Here is a 16,190-nt window from a genome sequence, read left to right on the forward strand (position 1 = left end):
CTGAACCATAGCATTAACAAAGTTGTTGAACCGCATCAACGCTATTCCTTCTTCGTACTTGTTTAGTTGCCCCTTAGATCATTCACTAACGAGGAGTTCGCCATTAGCCATAGCAAAGTATCGGCTTTCCGAATTCGGTACTACCCTCATCCCGGCACACACTGACTGTTTTAGAGTTCCGCGTGAACCAGTACATGCAATCTACTTAGCACAGCTAGTTTACTCGTGTTGTTGGTTCTCCCCCTGTACTACGTATTTCTGCTTATCCATTTTCAGGGCATGTCACCTTGCCCTTTTTATAAGACAAAATACTTTGTCGCATAGTACCAGGGAAGAACACGGTCGCCCGACATCTTTTCGCGTCTTACCAAACAACATCATCTCAACGGACTTGAGTAAAGAGTGTTCGCAGTAGCCCTGACTAAGTTTAAATCGAGTGAGGAATGAAATTCGGTGGACAGATTTCGTCTATCTACTGCAGGGACAAGCACCACAAATTTAAAAAAATCAATCAGTAGATATGAGACAATAGTGGTCTGGCCTTTTGCTACGAAAGGTGCGATTCAGGGTCACGTACTTCACTGGATTTATCACCCATACCCGGTTTGTGGTTATTGGCTGGTACTCAAAAGAAAGAGGTCGTGTAGTAAAGTCGAGGAGAGCGAAGGGACAGAAAGCTCTGCTCATTCGGATGTCTAACCTTGAGTTTAACTACGTTCAGTGGACGCTTCACTAATTCCTGCTCGTCCGAGGATAATTTATGCACGGAGGAGCTATGGTTTCCAACAAAACCAGTCCCCATTGTACTATACATGTAAAGAAATGGGAAAACATCTGGTCAGTCGCACAACCAACAGAGCTGATGACCACTAAAAGCCTGGTCAGCAGGGGCATTTATGGTGATGGGGCCCAGCAAAATTTTTAGAACTTGTTCCCCCGCGATGCATAAACGGAAGCTCTTTAAGGCAGAACGACTGGGAAGTGAGTCAAACATGCATTGGTGAGATGACCAGGTGACATACAGAAAATACAACCGAGCCTTCATTAAGAAGAACATCAACTAGTGTTGTAAGGGATGTGTGGAAATAAACGAAGTTACCCAGTTCGAGGAAAACCAGGAATGGGCCAGTAACTAGTTTTTGCTTTGTGTTACCAGCCAACCAGTCTGTCAAGCTCTCACTTCTCAGCTAAGCTGGACTGAAGTCTATGTGGAGTACGAATGAACAGCTGGTATCCGAAATGGATTTCCGGTCAACAATGATATGCTGGCACACCAACTATACGTAAATGTCAGTGACACTGAATCGCACTTGAAAACTTTGCTTAAACAAGACTGAAAACAGTCATTCAATTTAAGAATTATAAATAGAGTTTCGGGGGCAAACTAACCAAATTATATTGAGTGAGCCTTTGTCGATTGGATGGAAAATAAAAGAACCACCATGATTTGCCAGGACCATTACGTAAGTAAATTCAGGCGAATTTCCCTGAGCGTCTTCTGATGGTACAGACTAACTGCCATTCAACGATGGTTCCATTTAATCAACCAATAATGGAAGTCTGGATGATATCAACAAGGTGGTAACAAAAACCCATTCACCTAGATTTTTGGACAGGTTACGCAACAGTATGCTTCCGGTTGTCCTTCGAATGGATATCAACTAATAAATAACAGTGAAACGAGTTCTAGCGGTGAACCAAAACATGTGCCACCCCCATAATTGATCAGGTATAACACTCTGAGTAAGTCGCTATTTTGACACAAGTGGTTTTGGTATCTGGATAATCAATCATATAACAGGTGCAGACTTCTATAAAGCTGGCGATATCCAAGAGGAAAACGGATTACATGAATCGATTTTTGCGAATGAGGGGGGGGACGGTAAATGTAGCATCAAATCGTTTGTATATCAATAAGTCGATCTAGCAACCAATCAACCAATTAATCAACTCAACCAACCAACCAACCAACCAATCAATCAATCAGTCAGTCAATCAGTCAATCAAACAGGCAATCAATCAAACAATCAACCAACCAGCCGACACCTACCCAGCTATCTATCTATCTATCTATCTATCTATCAATCTATCTATCTATCTATCTATCTATCTATCTATCTATCTATCTATCTATCTATCTATCTATCTATCTATCTATCTATCTATCTATCTATCTATCTATCTATCTATCTATCTATCTATCTATCTATCTATCTATCTATCTATCTATCTATCTATCTATCTATCTATCTATCTATCTATCTATCTATCTATCTATCTATCTATCTATCTATCTATCTATCTATCTATCTATCTATCTATCTATCTATCTATCTATCTATCTATCTATCTATCTATCTATCTATCTATCTATCTATCTATCTATCTATCTATCTATCTATCTATCTATCTATCTATCTATCTATCTATCTATCTATCTATCTATCTATCTATCTATCTATCTATCTAATCTACCTATATCCGTGGCAGATCAATGTAAAACACTTCCCCTACAGTTGATAAATTTGATTCGAAAGCCATGCAACCCATTTTCGTCTCAGACAACAACTGTTTAGTGATTCGCTCATGCGATCATACTAACATGCGCGTTCAGACTCATTGGAACCAGTCACTTGTCTGTCATCAGTGTTATCAGTTGTCTCGGATATGAACGGCTCAAACTCGCCTCATTAAAGAATTCTGTAAAGGAAGTTAAGCAATGCTCTTTGCGTGTTTTTTGTAATGTACTCAAAAACGTTGGTTATTGTCTATTTGAGGGCTATTTTGACAGACAAAAAGACAATCCGCTTTTGAGGAGAAACTCAGGTTTTATGTCCAAGTGAGAAGACTATTCTCCCAATGTCTATTTGGGGCGGTGAACCAAAACATGCGCCACCCCCATAATTGATCAGGTATAGCACTCTGAGTAAGTCGCTATTTTGACACGAGTGGTTTTGGTATCTGGATAATCAATCATATAACAGGTGCAGACTTCTATAAAGCTGGCGATATCCAAGAGGAAAACGGATTACATGAATCGATTTTTGCGAATGNTGCTCTTTGCGTGTTTTTTGTAATGTACTCAAAAACGTTGGTTATTGTCTATTTGAGGGCTATTTTGACAGACAAAAAGACAATCCGCTTTTGAGGAGAAACTCAGGTTTTATGTCCAAGTGAGAAGACTATTCTCCCAATGTCTATTTGGCTTCATCTTTTAAAATATTTCCTAAGAGGCCACATTTAGTTTTGTAGCTCACGGAAGAAGCGTACCTGATGTTCTCACTCGGTGAGCGGTCACTTGAAGCGTCACATTTAGACGTGACCGATCGGGTGAAGCTCCCAACAAGGGGAACACGTGTTTCAACAGAATGGATAATAGCTCAATGAAACCAAAGTGATTTTTCAAAGACTGGTTTTCTTTCTGAGAACACCCATTGACGTAGCATCCAGAATCAAATTAATTTTTTGAGAAAAGACTAACGTTGCTGTTCAAAAGGCAGTCAAGGATGTATTTTTATAAATTATATCCGAAGATTACAGATCACGCTTGATGGGTTGGAAATGTGAAATGACTTTTGACCGTCCCAATAGAAAATACCAATCGTAAGATAGCTGAAAACTCTTCGACAGCCGGCTACTATTGACCTGTTATTCAGAGCTAATAGTGCTAACATGGATGAGGAGATAATATACTTCAAAGATCAGGATCATCGGAGCGTTGTAGCCACCCCTTTTGTGCACATTTACTGAATATAGGCGATTACTAACCACATCTGGACTTACTGTAAATATTTAACATATGTACTGATGACAGTCAGGATAACACTGGTAGTCGAACTGTGGGGAACGAAGTAGAACAACGAAACCTCATTATAGAGTGGAGATCAGATCATGATCAAACAGACCGGGAGGCAACAAGCTCTTGGAAATCAAGCAGAGACACCAAATGACAACAAACAAAGTCTCAAGAGCGCCCAAGGAAACCCAATGAACGAAAGTCCCGACCTTTCATAACTGTTCACAAGGTCGGCAAAGACGTCGAGCAACAGATTACCGTTTTCACTCTTCTCGGCTCATTTGACGAATGGTCGTATAGTGCTTGTAAGCAGAAACTTTCATAACACGCAGCTGATTTTCCGTTGAAAACTTATGTAGAGAATGACGTCAGTAGGTCTCCAACTATTATCTATTATGTTGCGTCACTGTTTATAACCGAAGCCAATACTGATAAAATAGTTCTGTGGTTTTGGCAGCACAACCAGTGATGAGCCATAGGTATTCCGGATTCTGCTCTTCACTTTAAAATCGCGTGATGACCCAAGTTCACCCAGACTAGTGGAATTGCATGGTCAGTCGATCACGTCGTGTGCACATGGTTTTCACAACAAATCACATGAAAGCCAACGGCACTCATGTTATTTGTACCTGCAACAAAAACAAAAACTCGAGACCAGAGTTTTGATTCTCGCAGTAACACAATAGGCATGAAGGTCAACACCGTTGGAAGTCGAACATTCCTGAATTGATTGTTGATGGCCTGATGGTATGGTGTCACAGACACAATACGAGAAACAGTGATTAGTTGATTACTTTTTCGCAATAACTGAGACATTTCTGAAATGAGAATGGATGTGTCTGAATGACTGGACAAAGCGTCTGTACGAAGCAAATACATAAGCGGTCGGCTTCAACTGTAAAACGTATACATTATGAGCCCCTGGGTTGCAGTAAATTTGCCTTTTCTCAAGCATATATATGCTGGTTTACTCTGAAGCGTTTCGTTTTTAGAGATTCACGGTTCGTTGGTATGACATCCGTCGAGAACCGTCTGAGCGTTATTCAGTGGGTGTTATGTTCGAGCAACGTTTATCCAATCGCCATGAGGTCTAGGAAACCTCCAGTGACTGGCAAAAGAAACTGGGTTGGCCAGCCCATTTAGTTTTTAGGAGATTGGAGGCTCCATAGTTACTGTGAACAAATGACAACAAATCTACTGCTTAATGTCATAGAGAGTGAAAAAAGAAAAACTACTCATGAGTAGTTGCAAGATTGGTAGATCTGTTCAAAAGCGAGGGAAATGAAAACTTACAAATTATGAGAATGTGGGGGAACAATTTACACTGGGTCAATTTTTGTGTAACTCAAGAGAATGGCTAAAAACCAGTGTCCTCCCGAGAAAGTCGTGGTAAATAATCGAAAGTGTGTTACCCATTATATCACCAGTAGATGGCTGGCGAGTGGATCAAGATTTCCAAACCTAATTAAAAGTTGGAGAATGTTTCAGGCATGGGAAGAAACTCAGTTAGTGTAGTTCTCCAGTTACTTGCAAGCCCTCAAGTAGGGGGATTAATGGCACCTAATAAGCCTCAGGAAGGACGAGAATATCAGTGGGCTAACAGTTTTCAGCAGCACTAAGAGTAGTGGGTTTAGCCAAGCAAATGACTGAACTTTTGTTTATGGTAAGGGATTTGGATGACATAAGTTCCCGGGGCGCCTTGTTCAGATTATTTTTTTATCGTTGCGATGAAGGCCATGTTGGACGTTGAGGAGTGAAATCTAATTCCAGTATTCGACACCCTATGATTTTCGGTCATTGGATAGTGTGGCTATTCTGATTAGCTGCCACGTAAGATTGGTACAGGATATAAAGCTCACAAAAATCCAACGAAGCACATTCGTAGGGTAGTCCTGTAGAGGGGAGAGAAATTCCAACAATGGGGAGGGGAATGAGACATTTCTCACTAGTTCTTCCCCACCAGAGATAGAATATTTTAGCAACATGGAAACGAGCACACTGTTTGGCAGGAGACCGATTTTAGTGTAGCTATGGTGATGAGTGATTTTCAAGAGCGGAGTTCAGATTACCTCTGGAGCATATTGTTGACGCTGTTTAATGGGTTTGTAAAGTTAACCTTCCGTACAAAGGAATAATTAAATGCCTGATGCGTAGTACGGCAAATCATGTGACGTACCGTGCAATGTAAGCTCAACAGTCGTTTCTAGGACTACTAGCTAGTGTTGTGAGCCCAATCGATTGTGTTGCTGAATAAAAACATTGAGAAGTCAGGTGTTCCAATCTCTCAGAGGTGAAATGAATACTTTTTCGTTAAATCAAGCTCTTGCTTAGCCTCATTAAGCTGTTGATGATCACTAATGTAGGGGTTGCAATATCGTCAGAAATTAATGAAACCACTTAAAAGTACCTGTATAGGTCATGTGCGTTTCAGTCCGTACACTCAGGAATAGTACTGGCAAAAAAGTGAGTAGATTGTTCAACCTCTGAATACTCATCCAAATTAAATGTTACTACAGAGGTTTGACGTTTCTATAAGTGCCCCAGTCACGGAAATGTCTGAACCACTGATCCCAATTTCAGAATGGTCTTCAAATAGTCCACTTATTTCGGGCAAACTTAAACCGATTGTTTTACGAGTCCGCTTATGGGAAAGCATCAAAAAGTAGGCAATTCAGGTTGAGTTTAGATGAGTCACCTTACATTTCGTTGATATAAATACCCGCACGGTGCAGTTTAATCCTCATAATGTAGGATTGCATGTGACCTTAAAGTAGCTGTGGCTGGCAATACATCATCCGTGATTTATCAAGGAACCCATATTTACCGCTTTATTGTTGATGATGAACCTGAGTGATAAACCTGGTGGATGATCGGGTTAGGAGCTCGGAGGAAGATGACACGGGGAGAAATCCATAACCGTTGAGCACATTAGTTTTAAGGCCATTGGAAGAGCCACAAATTCTCTGCTACGGTCTATCTAAATCCCCTAGAAAATTGTGCACATAGGACTTTTGCAGCATCTACGGGAAACGGGACCATATGAAAACGAAATAATAAAGAATGTAAGCAAGAATAAGGGCTTTACAAAAAAATGTACATTTGAATTGGAGGTTACTGGCATATAATATAAAATGTGGGCTATGCATATCTTCCGCAATAGGAGTTTCCCTATCAGTAGGGAGGATCCAAATGGTGGGATGGACCAATGCGGTTTTAAATCATATCAGTACCGGAGAAGCTCGGATCCATTATGCACTTGTGCAAAGAAATTTTATACCTTTGGACAGCTGGAGGTCGGTAAATTGTGGATACTGTGATTAAAACATGGAGAACCAAAGTAGCTCATCCGCTCCTGTTTTGGATGGAATGAAAATTCCTGTACAATTGTGAAAGAGAAGGTAAAGACGCGAGATAAAGAAGAGTAAAGACGTGAAGATTTTGCAGACATCAAATTCGCTTCGAAACGGTAAACTCCTTGTAGCTGGTGCGGTTAAGTGATATGAGGTGGAGGAAGTAAGGTACTCACCGAAAAGGGCTGGATGTGATAACAATGACTATGGCCAATTCTAGATGATGTGCAGAATTCGGATCAAACTAAACTAATAGTTTAAACGATTTTAAGTATCATAGTTGTACTTAAGGAATGTGATGGTTCGCGAAATGACATCATAAACGTGAGATTCAGCTGGATTCCAGGTGAGTTCCCGTCGGAACCAAATTGGTTTACAAATGAGTGTAGTTTGCTAAACTAGTGACAAAAGCTTCTATTTAACACAGGTGAACTAATTTCAGTAGAACTTAGTGAAATACTCTCATTTGCAAACAAATTTGGTTTTGTGAGAGACTCACCTCGGACCCAGCTGAACCTCTCGTTTTCAGGCAACTGAATGTGCTTCATGTTTCATTTGGTACAACATTCGAGATATCACGGTCCATGTATAGATATGATACACGACTCATAAGGTCGCTGAAAATTCTTAGACAGTCCACGACCGGTTTCGCCCTTCTTGGGACACATAAAGTAGGCGCAGTCCCCGAGTTTCCGTCAACCTTAAGCTCAACTTGAAACCAAATTGCACGAAATTAGTGAATATACACTCATTTGCAAACAAATTTGGTTCCAACTGTGACTCATCTGGAATCCAACTGCATCTCTCGTTTATGGTATTCCTATGCTCTACTATCGAAGAATGTTCAGCAACCTAATGAGTAGTGTATTACGTCTATTCAATAGAGCTCATTTCGCTCGCATCAATCCTCTTGTTCCTCCACACCAACCACCAAGCCTCAAGACTTCGTAACCCCCGGCCAAACACAATCACAAAAACAATCACATCTGCAGAAAAGACCTGAAGACCTAGCAACTCAGTGATTACTGACCAATGAGGGTCCTGCTATCCCACACAATGCACGTAATTGTATCGTTGCAATCATTCACCAGCTTCTGATCATTAACATGAAGGAGGGCTTTTCCGGTGACCTTTTGCTCTATAAATCCCGTGTTTGTCAGTCAATTACTTTCATAGAGGGTTGTGTTCATTCCTCAAATTCTTAATGATTTTGCACCGCGTATTTGCCCAACGACCATGTTCCCAAGACGTTTAGTACCATGGATACGATTAAAAGTACAATTCGACTAGTATTACATGAAAACATAGGGAGACAGTTTATTGAAACTGTCAAGTTTCGGAAGGAATAAGGGTTGTGTGACATAAACGTGTCATCAGAAGTGATGCAAATGTTACACGGTCCCGTGAACTCCGCCTAATCACCTGAAAATTCGATGAGTTTGTTTCCAGTGCCTTGGCGATTTATCATTCAGATTGCTTTTGAGTGTTTAGAGGTGCTTTTTGAATGCGCAAGTAACGAACACCTCGCAATTGGGGACACTCTAGTTCACCTGATGGGCGACTTTGACGAATCTGGTACGGTATACCTGACGAATGTATGTGAGACAACACTCTGTGTAAATATTCTGCGCCAACCGCCGCTTTAGCAGTAAAAGATCCGAACTCTGCTGACCCCGTAGTTTCCAGCGGAGCACCAACCGATTTAATCCATGCATTGTATCCAACCATGGCCTGATATTAAAGATGTGCCGATACAACGTGATAACCGTGACAGAACAAAATTCAGCGGGCGTTGCTTTGTACCTTTCCGACCCTATGTAGACAGTCGCCTTCAATAGTCTGCCACGTTTAAGTCCGTCCGATGTGCTTAAATCGGCATGCATCGAAATTACTCGTCCACAAGCCTATAGGGCATCTCGTTCAGTGTACTTTCTCTGCTGGAGCACAGAATATTGCACCTCTGATCTATTTCGCTATACCTCTTCGGACGTGTGCCACAGATCAGATAAACTAAGGTAAACAGTAAATGAACTGCGAAATCTCGAGTATCGTACCAACCAAAACATAAGGAGGTTTTATGCAGCACATTCAGTTGAAGAACATCATAAACGAGAAATTCACTTGAGTCTGCCTTGAAAACAAAATTGATTAACAAATGGGTGTATTTGTCACAAGCAGTCCAATTCGAGTTCAAGTAGAACATAAGGTTGACGGAAACTCTGGGACTGTGCCTAACTGATGAGCCCCAAGAAGGGCGAAACCGGTCGTGGGCTGTTGAAACGTTTTCATAAACCTTGTGAGTTGCTTCCTTTGTGAAAATAAGGTAAACAGTATTTTTGGAAACTATGGAAATTCACTGGAAAGTTTTATTTTTAGTTGCAGAATGACTGGTGATAGAATGCACACAAATACTTAGAATTCAGGTGAATCGAGGCGCTGCATTTTATACGGTCAGTACGGGGAAAGTAACCAACAAGAGAATGATATTGACAATGTGCGAATGCTCTGAACCACTTATACAAATCTAAGCTGTTACACCCATCACGTCATTGTTGTAAGAATGAAGTAGGACACATTCTGACTGTCGTTCAGTCTAACTGTGTAACACCCATCACGTGTTTATCACAATGTGATCATACGATCAAGACTTGAAAACTATCAAGGACATCTGCCTTTCACTCTTATGATTGGCTAACATCTAGCCACTGTCTGGTTTACTGATTCGGCAGTCGAAAACAAAATTTTATCGTAAACACCAACATGACCGATGAACTAGGCAATAAAATTTGGCGAAACACACTAGGTTGCAAGTTAAGTTAACCTACACGGAGTACTTTATAGAATCTCACCACAATATGTAGTTTATGATATTCTTCAACAGAATGTTCTACACAAAGACTGCCTAGTGTTTCAGTTGATACAGCATTCGAAATATCGTAGTATATTTGCTGTAAGCTGTGGGTTGTCGATTAATTTTCAGCGGCCTTTTGAGTAGTGTTCCGTCAAGCATCAGTACAAATTCAGTTGAAGCGGATGAAGAACGACAAGTTGGTAGTATTCTGAATGCGGCCGCACCTCAGTACACACATGAATAAAGACGCTGCGCAGGTCACATGCAGGCAACACAACCGTAGGGGCGCACGCCTTAGGTGAATTCCATCCACTGGAATGCAAAAACCCACTTGCTATGTTATTTTCACCGCTAACTGAATGAATTACCCTGAGTTCAAAAGCAAGGCGCATCATGCGAGACAAATCATATGAAATGTGATAAGCATGAAGCTTTCCGAATCGCTGCACAGCTCAAAAAGAAAGCCAATCGATCGCATAGGCATACAAGGTCACCTGTCGGAGTGAACCGCCCCAACAATAACATATTTCACATTATAATGAATAATTCGTCCGTGAAAATACCAATATCATAGCTGTTCAAAGTGAACACTAATTTGGGTGCGAACGCTAAAGTGTGGACTCGAGAAAGCTATCGAACGAAAGATGGGACGTTCAATCCTTGGTTACGCAATCTCGTGAGATCTGGAAAAGGCTTAAAACTGTGGCAGTTCACAGAGAACCAAACGACGTGCTCCACTAAACCGACAGTTGATTTGAACGACGCGGGTTTATGAATTACACAAAAATGAGGTGATCACGACTCTAATTCGAACGTGGCCGCAGGCATGGACTACTGACAAACGTGCTGGACGAAGCGGCTTCTTAAGGTTACCTGCTGTTCATTCTGGGAGACCATCCAATGGCGACCTTCCGGTTGAACACTATATATGTGGTCACGATGGCTAACAAACCTTGCGATCAATTTACTACTACGCAAAACGTGGTGTAAGTGCATCATACTGCTAAAATACTGCTCATACCCATATGGTATAAGGTTCACTTCCGACCAGGATCCTGAGGTTCTGAGCCATCCTAGAAACTCATGAGATACACTTCTGGGGGACAAAAACGCTGCTTGAATTTTCAGCGGAAACTAGCCTCACTTTCATAAGAATATCTCAGCTGATTCCTCCGTTTTTCCCATGACTTTTAATGTGGCCGAAATTTTATCTAGCTTTTGAACGGTCACGAGGTGAATGAGTTTTCCTTCCGTACCTAAGGTTACCTGTGGTGTTACGCCACACCACGTCAACATCCAAAAACGGAAAATGCTAACTATGGTCCCAAGCAACTCAATCATCTTGGCTCATGTACTATGTTCTCTTCATGATTTCTGAGATCGCTTGAACTTTTTATCGACAATGTCCAATGTCCAATTTTGCACGGGTTGTACACGGGTATTTTAAGTTAACTTTAGGCTTGGAATGAAACTCCGATGAAGAACGCACATTAATTCGTCCCGAAATACACAACCATTGGTCAAAGCCACTCACCGTTTCCACGGTGACTTTGAAATTTGTTGTCTCAGCCACTAGATAAAACTGAAACAATGGAAATGGAACTTTTAGGCAATGCAAATGTAGCGTTATTCCAGAAGGCGGAACATCTATTTCGAGCATGTTGTACATGAGGATGCCATCGTACGGGAAGAGGAGAGGGGACTGCTTCCAACCAAATGAGGTGTGATACAGTTTACTAAGATGTCTCGCTCATTTCCAACGAATATTCGGCAGTTTATGCCACCACTGGGAGTGAATGTTTTCCCAGGCTCCAGAAAAATGACGAACAAAAGCACCTAAATGGTCAGTCTCAAGGAGCTAGTAGATTTTCTTGGTCCGACACCCCATAAAAGGCATGCTCCATGTGTTTTGTTACTCAGTTTGGATATACTGAAATTGTGAATCCGAAACTAATTTTAGTGTAATAACACAATATACGAATGTTAAAATGGCAAGCCTGTACAGTGCACAGGTCTTTGACTATAATAGGCCAGTTTACTTTTCCGTTCTCATAACTCATTTCAACTTCCACTTTCACCATAAGCATTAATTCTTCTTTTTTCAACCCCAAAAAAAGAAATGCAGTAAGTTTTGAACCAGAACTACTATTGGAAGAAAAAAGTAACAAGAAAAACCTGACAAAGAAGTTAGATTTACGAAAATATACTGCGATATCTCGAATATCGTGCCAAATGAAAAATGAGGCGGCCTATGTTAATTCAATTCAAGGCTAATTCAAGGTTTAATGGTCTAAAAAGCAATTAACTTTACAAGGACCATAGGGTGAACGTATATACACAAAGGGACGCAAAAATATGCGTAATGTTTACTGAGTATCACATGGAGTTAAATAGTTCCAGATTCGGTTTGGACATAAGATGTGCATCTAAATTGTTCTTGAAAATGGTTAAACTCGGCGAATGTACAACACTGGGAGGTAGGGAGTTCCAAATGAAACATACACATGTGCAGCACATTCAGTTGTAGAGTATCATAAACGAGAGATTCAGCTGAGTGTCCTGTGAAAACCAAATTTATTTGCAAATGAGTGTATTTCTCGAAAAGAGCCCAATTTGGGTTCAAGAAGGATACAAGGTTGACGGAAACTCGGAGACTGCGCCCAACTGATGACCCCCAAGCAGGGTGAAACCGGTCGTGGGCTGTCGAGTAGTTTCCTCTGTGAAAAGTTTGGAACAACTTCTCAGTATGGGCGTCCTCCTTGCAGTGAGTATCATTCCCATCACGTACGGAACGCGTAGTTCAAAATGAAGGAATTGCCTGATCGTATATTGATAATAGGCTGTCAAAGTGCTATTTGTGATAATGGTAACATGTCTGATGTGTGTGTACTATTCCTACTGCACGGTTATTGGGAATTGCTGTAGACCGAAGTCCACTTGTTTTATCGAGATGGGCATACAATTTGAAATTGTCCGTTACATAGAAGCTAGACTTACATCCCCAGTTCGCTTGCAGAGTGTACTGCCCAAAGAAAGCAATTATGACAGTTTTTGGTTTAATTGTGATGTGGAATAATGAGTTCGAGGGTACTCTTCACCAAATATGAGCGATCTGTTTAATTCATGCAGGCTTCACTGCGGGAAACTGAACAGTCATTAGGCTCACTATATTGAAACGTAAGTTGTTCAGTACAGATTTTGTGATGTTATTCCTGGGCTTGGGTTAGAGATGAAGGAGCGTTTTTCACTTGGATGCATTCTTTTCGATTTTTTATGTACCCACTTTGCTGTAAACCTACAAGTTCCGGTAGATAGGCCTCAAGTTGCCAGATTCATCAATCGCTCGGGGCAGTAATTGTTGTTTCCGCTTAGAACACAAATTATACACCAATTTCCACTTGCTATTTGCCGTGCAATACCAGAGTTTGCTTGAAGGTACTCTCAGTTGCTTTAGGCCCACTATACTGTTGACCTTCAGGAAGTCAGTATTTTTCTCTTTACTCTTCGAATTCTAGTATTCCACATCTTAGAAATTCACTCAACCAGATTTCGACCCGAAGTGTACACAACAACGACAGTCTTTTGATTTATTAGCTGCCAGTGATAAACACCCTTGGCTTTATGTGACAGTTTCATAATGTCGCTGAAAAGTGGTCTGTGTTTATCTACGTGCGCTAATTTCATATATTTTCATTAGAATAGCTAGAGATTCTGTTCAGCCTGAATAGCACTGGATCTGAGACATGGAGCGAAAAAAAGATTTCTGGGTTCTGAACTGGAAGTGAGTTTGAGTGTATCGCGCTCACATTTCTCAGTCAAGAAGTACTCACGCTGCAGCTTCAAGACAAGCAAGAACAAAGCAGGGTGGTTCACATGCTACCATTTGAAAGAGGGGTAATCACATGAAAGTGAAAGGTAGTTTCACATCACCTGCATCCTATTTTAAATTGTCTTGCAGCTCAGTTTACACATGTCTGAGCTCTGTGCAAGATCACGCGCTGCTCTGTGCGAGCTTCACTAACGCCTGAAAATACTGCTTCAGCATTCTGCTTCCAGTCTTAAACACGTATATCTTTTGTCAGGGTTTGTGGGTACATGCTGCATTCATGCCAGACGACTGTATTCATTCTTCAGCAATCAATGATTATTCGTTTACTGGTCGTTCAGTCGGTCGACAGCCTTCGTCCTCTCAGTAAATCATTAGTCTTTTGCATGACGGACCATACAGGTAATCTCGTTTATTAGTGCCAGAGACACCGTCTCCAAATCCATCCAACAGTCATAAAGTTTGTGCACAGTATGCTGAAATTTGCTGAAACGGAGTGATGTTCATCACATTACTTTGAGTGGGATGCGTGGGATTCCAAAAGGATTTTGTACGAAGAACATTCAGATGAATTCACCGGATGAACAAAATGCATGTTGAACATGTTGAACTTGCCACATCAGCGCATTATTGCCACCTCATGAGACCACTGAGGGTTAGAACCTTTCAGCAATGGAACGTAACCGAATTTCTCTGATCATCACATCACGAAGTGTAACTCGCTCCAGTGGCTAACGCTCACAGCACAGTAACCAGGGTTGCGTGCTACACGGTTTAGTGTAATGTTCTCTCCTTTATGCTATAATCTTAAGCCATCACCAACCACGTCAGCTTGATTGTAGTTGGACGCACTTTTGCCCTGACGATCTACTGTCATGATGAAAATTAGTACAGACACAAGACTCATTACTGGTATAGCTCATAGCCGTCCCGCGTCAACTGTAGCTTCAGCAAGACAATATTGTTATAAATTTACCGATCTTGGTTTACCTGATTTATCAGATCTCACCCAATTTTTTTTATCTATTTTTAGCATTTCAGTCATCCCAATGTCAGTCGGTCGGTAAAAATGATACAAAAACAACTACCTATAAAGCAACTCTCTTGCCGCTTACCAAAAGCGGCTACTTTGCCTTCAGATGGTCGTCATCCTTGCCGTATATTGAGTGATGTTGGCGGAGAAACAGGTAGTGGATTCACAATGCTCCACAGAGACCGATGACTTCAGGATCCCCTCATCACCCGGGGGCGTCAGTGACCGAGCCCGGTCAAATCGTTCGTGACATTTAAGGGAGACAGGGAAGAATAATGACAGCTTTTAAGCCTTTCACGTAACTCTAGGTTGACCAGAAACTACAATTTATTTTTTAGGATCAACTTACGATCCACAGAAAATCGAGAATTTGGTGTAAACGGCTCGATGCTGTTGTCTCATTCTGATCATGATGCATCGGGTTAGTTCGTTTTGCTTCAGGGTCGAACAACAACGCTTAGCTCACTTTGGTGGCCCCCGGTTTCTTGTACACTGTCTTGACAGCATGACGATTCCCTCCATTTACTGACTCTGTGTGTGTGGTTATTGAACTTCGCCTGTTTTGCTCCGTCAAGACCGCTGTGACTGCTCTTCTCCTTGCCACAAGTGCCACCCATCCGAACCAAACATGTGCGTGTGCCGCTGCAAGCACTCACTCTTTCGCTTGCGTGCTCTGTCTGCTGGACATGCTCTAACTTGTCTTGACATGAAACCCGTGTGGTCCAACCACCACTCAGAACCACGAGACCAGTCGCACCACAACCCGCAGCACCGGTCCAACATTCTGCCCATCGTTATGAGGCTGTGATCTGCAAGTCGGTGTCCGTGAGCTTATTGACCCTACGGAACACCGTAATTTTGCTTACTTGTGTGGAAACAGTAGTGTAGATTTTCGAATCTGATTGCTCATTTTGGGATCGTCAAGGCTACTCGCGACTCGAAGTTTCGTACCGGTAACTCCAATACATCAAGAACCGTTTTCGGCTTGGCTTACATGCAGCGGGTTATTTCGAACAATGGGAAATTCACTGAATAGCATTACCAGTTTACTTCTATCATTTAATCGAATTAAATTAAGAAGTGGAGCAAAACCTAATGGAAGTCTAGTCGTTATGTTGATTATGCAAGGGTGAAATACCTTTCCTGGTTAATCATAGGAAACGCAGTGGAGAATTTAAAGCTCCCCGTCAAATTGACCGACTTTTTGTACTTAACTCGCACTTGCACTGTGATACAAGTAACATTCAACCGTGGGTAACTGTGGTCCGATCGAACTTTCCGATTCCACTTTTCAAAGCGCAAGTTCTCCAGGCGAACAGAGGCTGGGACCACTG

General features: G+C 41.5%; 1 protein-coding gene across 1 annotated transcript; it reads left to right on the forward strand.

Moving 5' to 3' along the window:
* Positions 1–1,075: 1,075 nt before the first annotated feature.
* Positions 1,076–7,862, forward strand: T265_10579 (hypothetical protein; the record flags this gene model as incomplete). The annotated part of the gene is made up of 2 exons (XM_009176993.1): positions 1,076–1,128; positions 7,676–7,862. The coding sequence occupies 2 exons, from the start codon at positions 1,076–1,078 to the stop codon at positions 7,860–7,862; spliced, it is 240 nt and encodes a 79-aa protein (XP_009175257.1).
* Positions 7,863–16,190: the final 8,328 nt, after the last annotated feature.

Source organism: Opisthorchis viverrini, assembly GCF_000715545.1.
Source record: "Opisthorchis viverrini unplaced genomic scaffold opera_v5_381, whole genome shotgun sequence".
NCBI classification, from domain to species: domain Eukaryota; kingdom Metazoa; phylum Platyhelminthes; class Trematoda; order Opisthorchiida; family Opisthorchiidae; genus Opisthorchis; species Opisthorchis viverrini.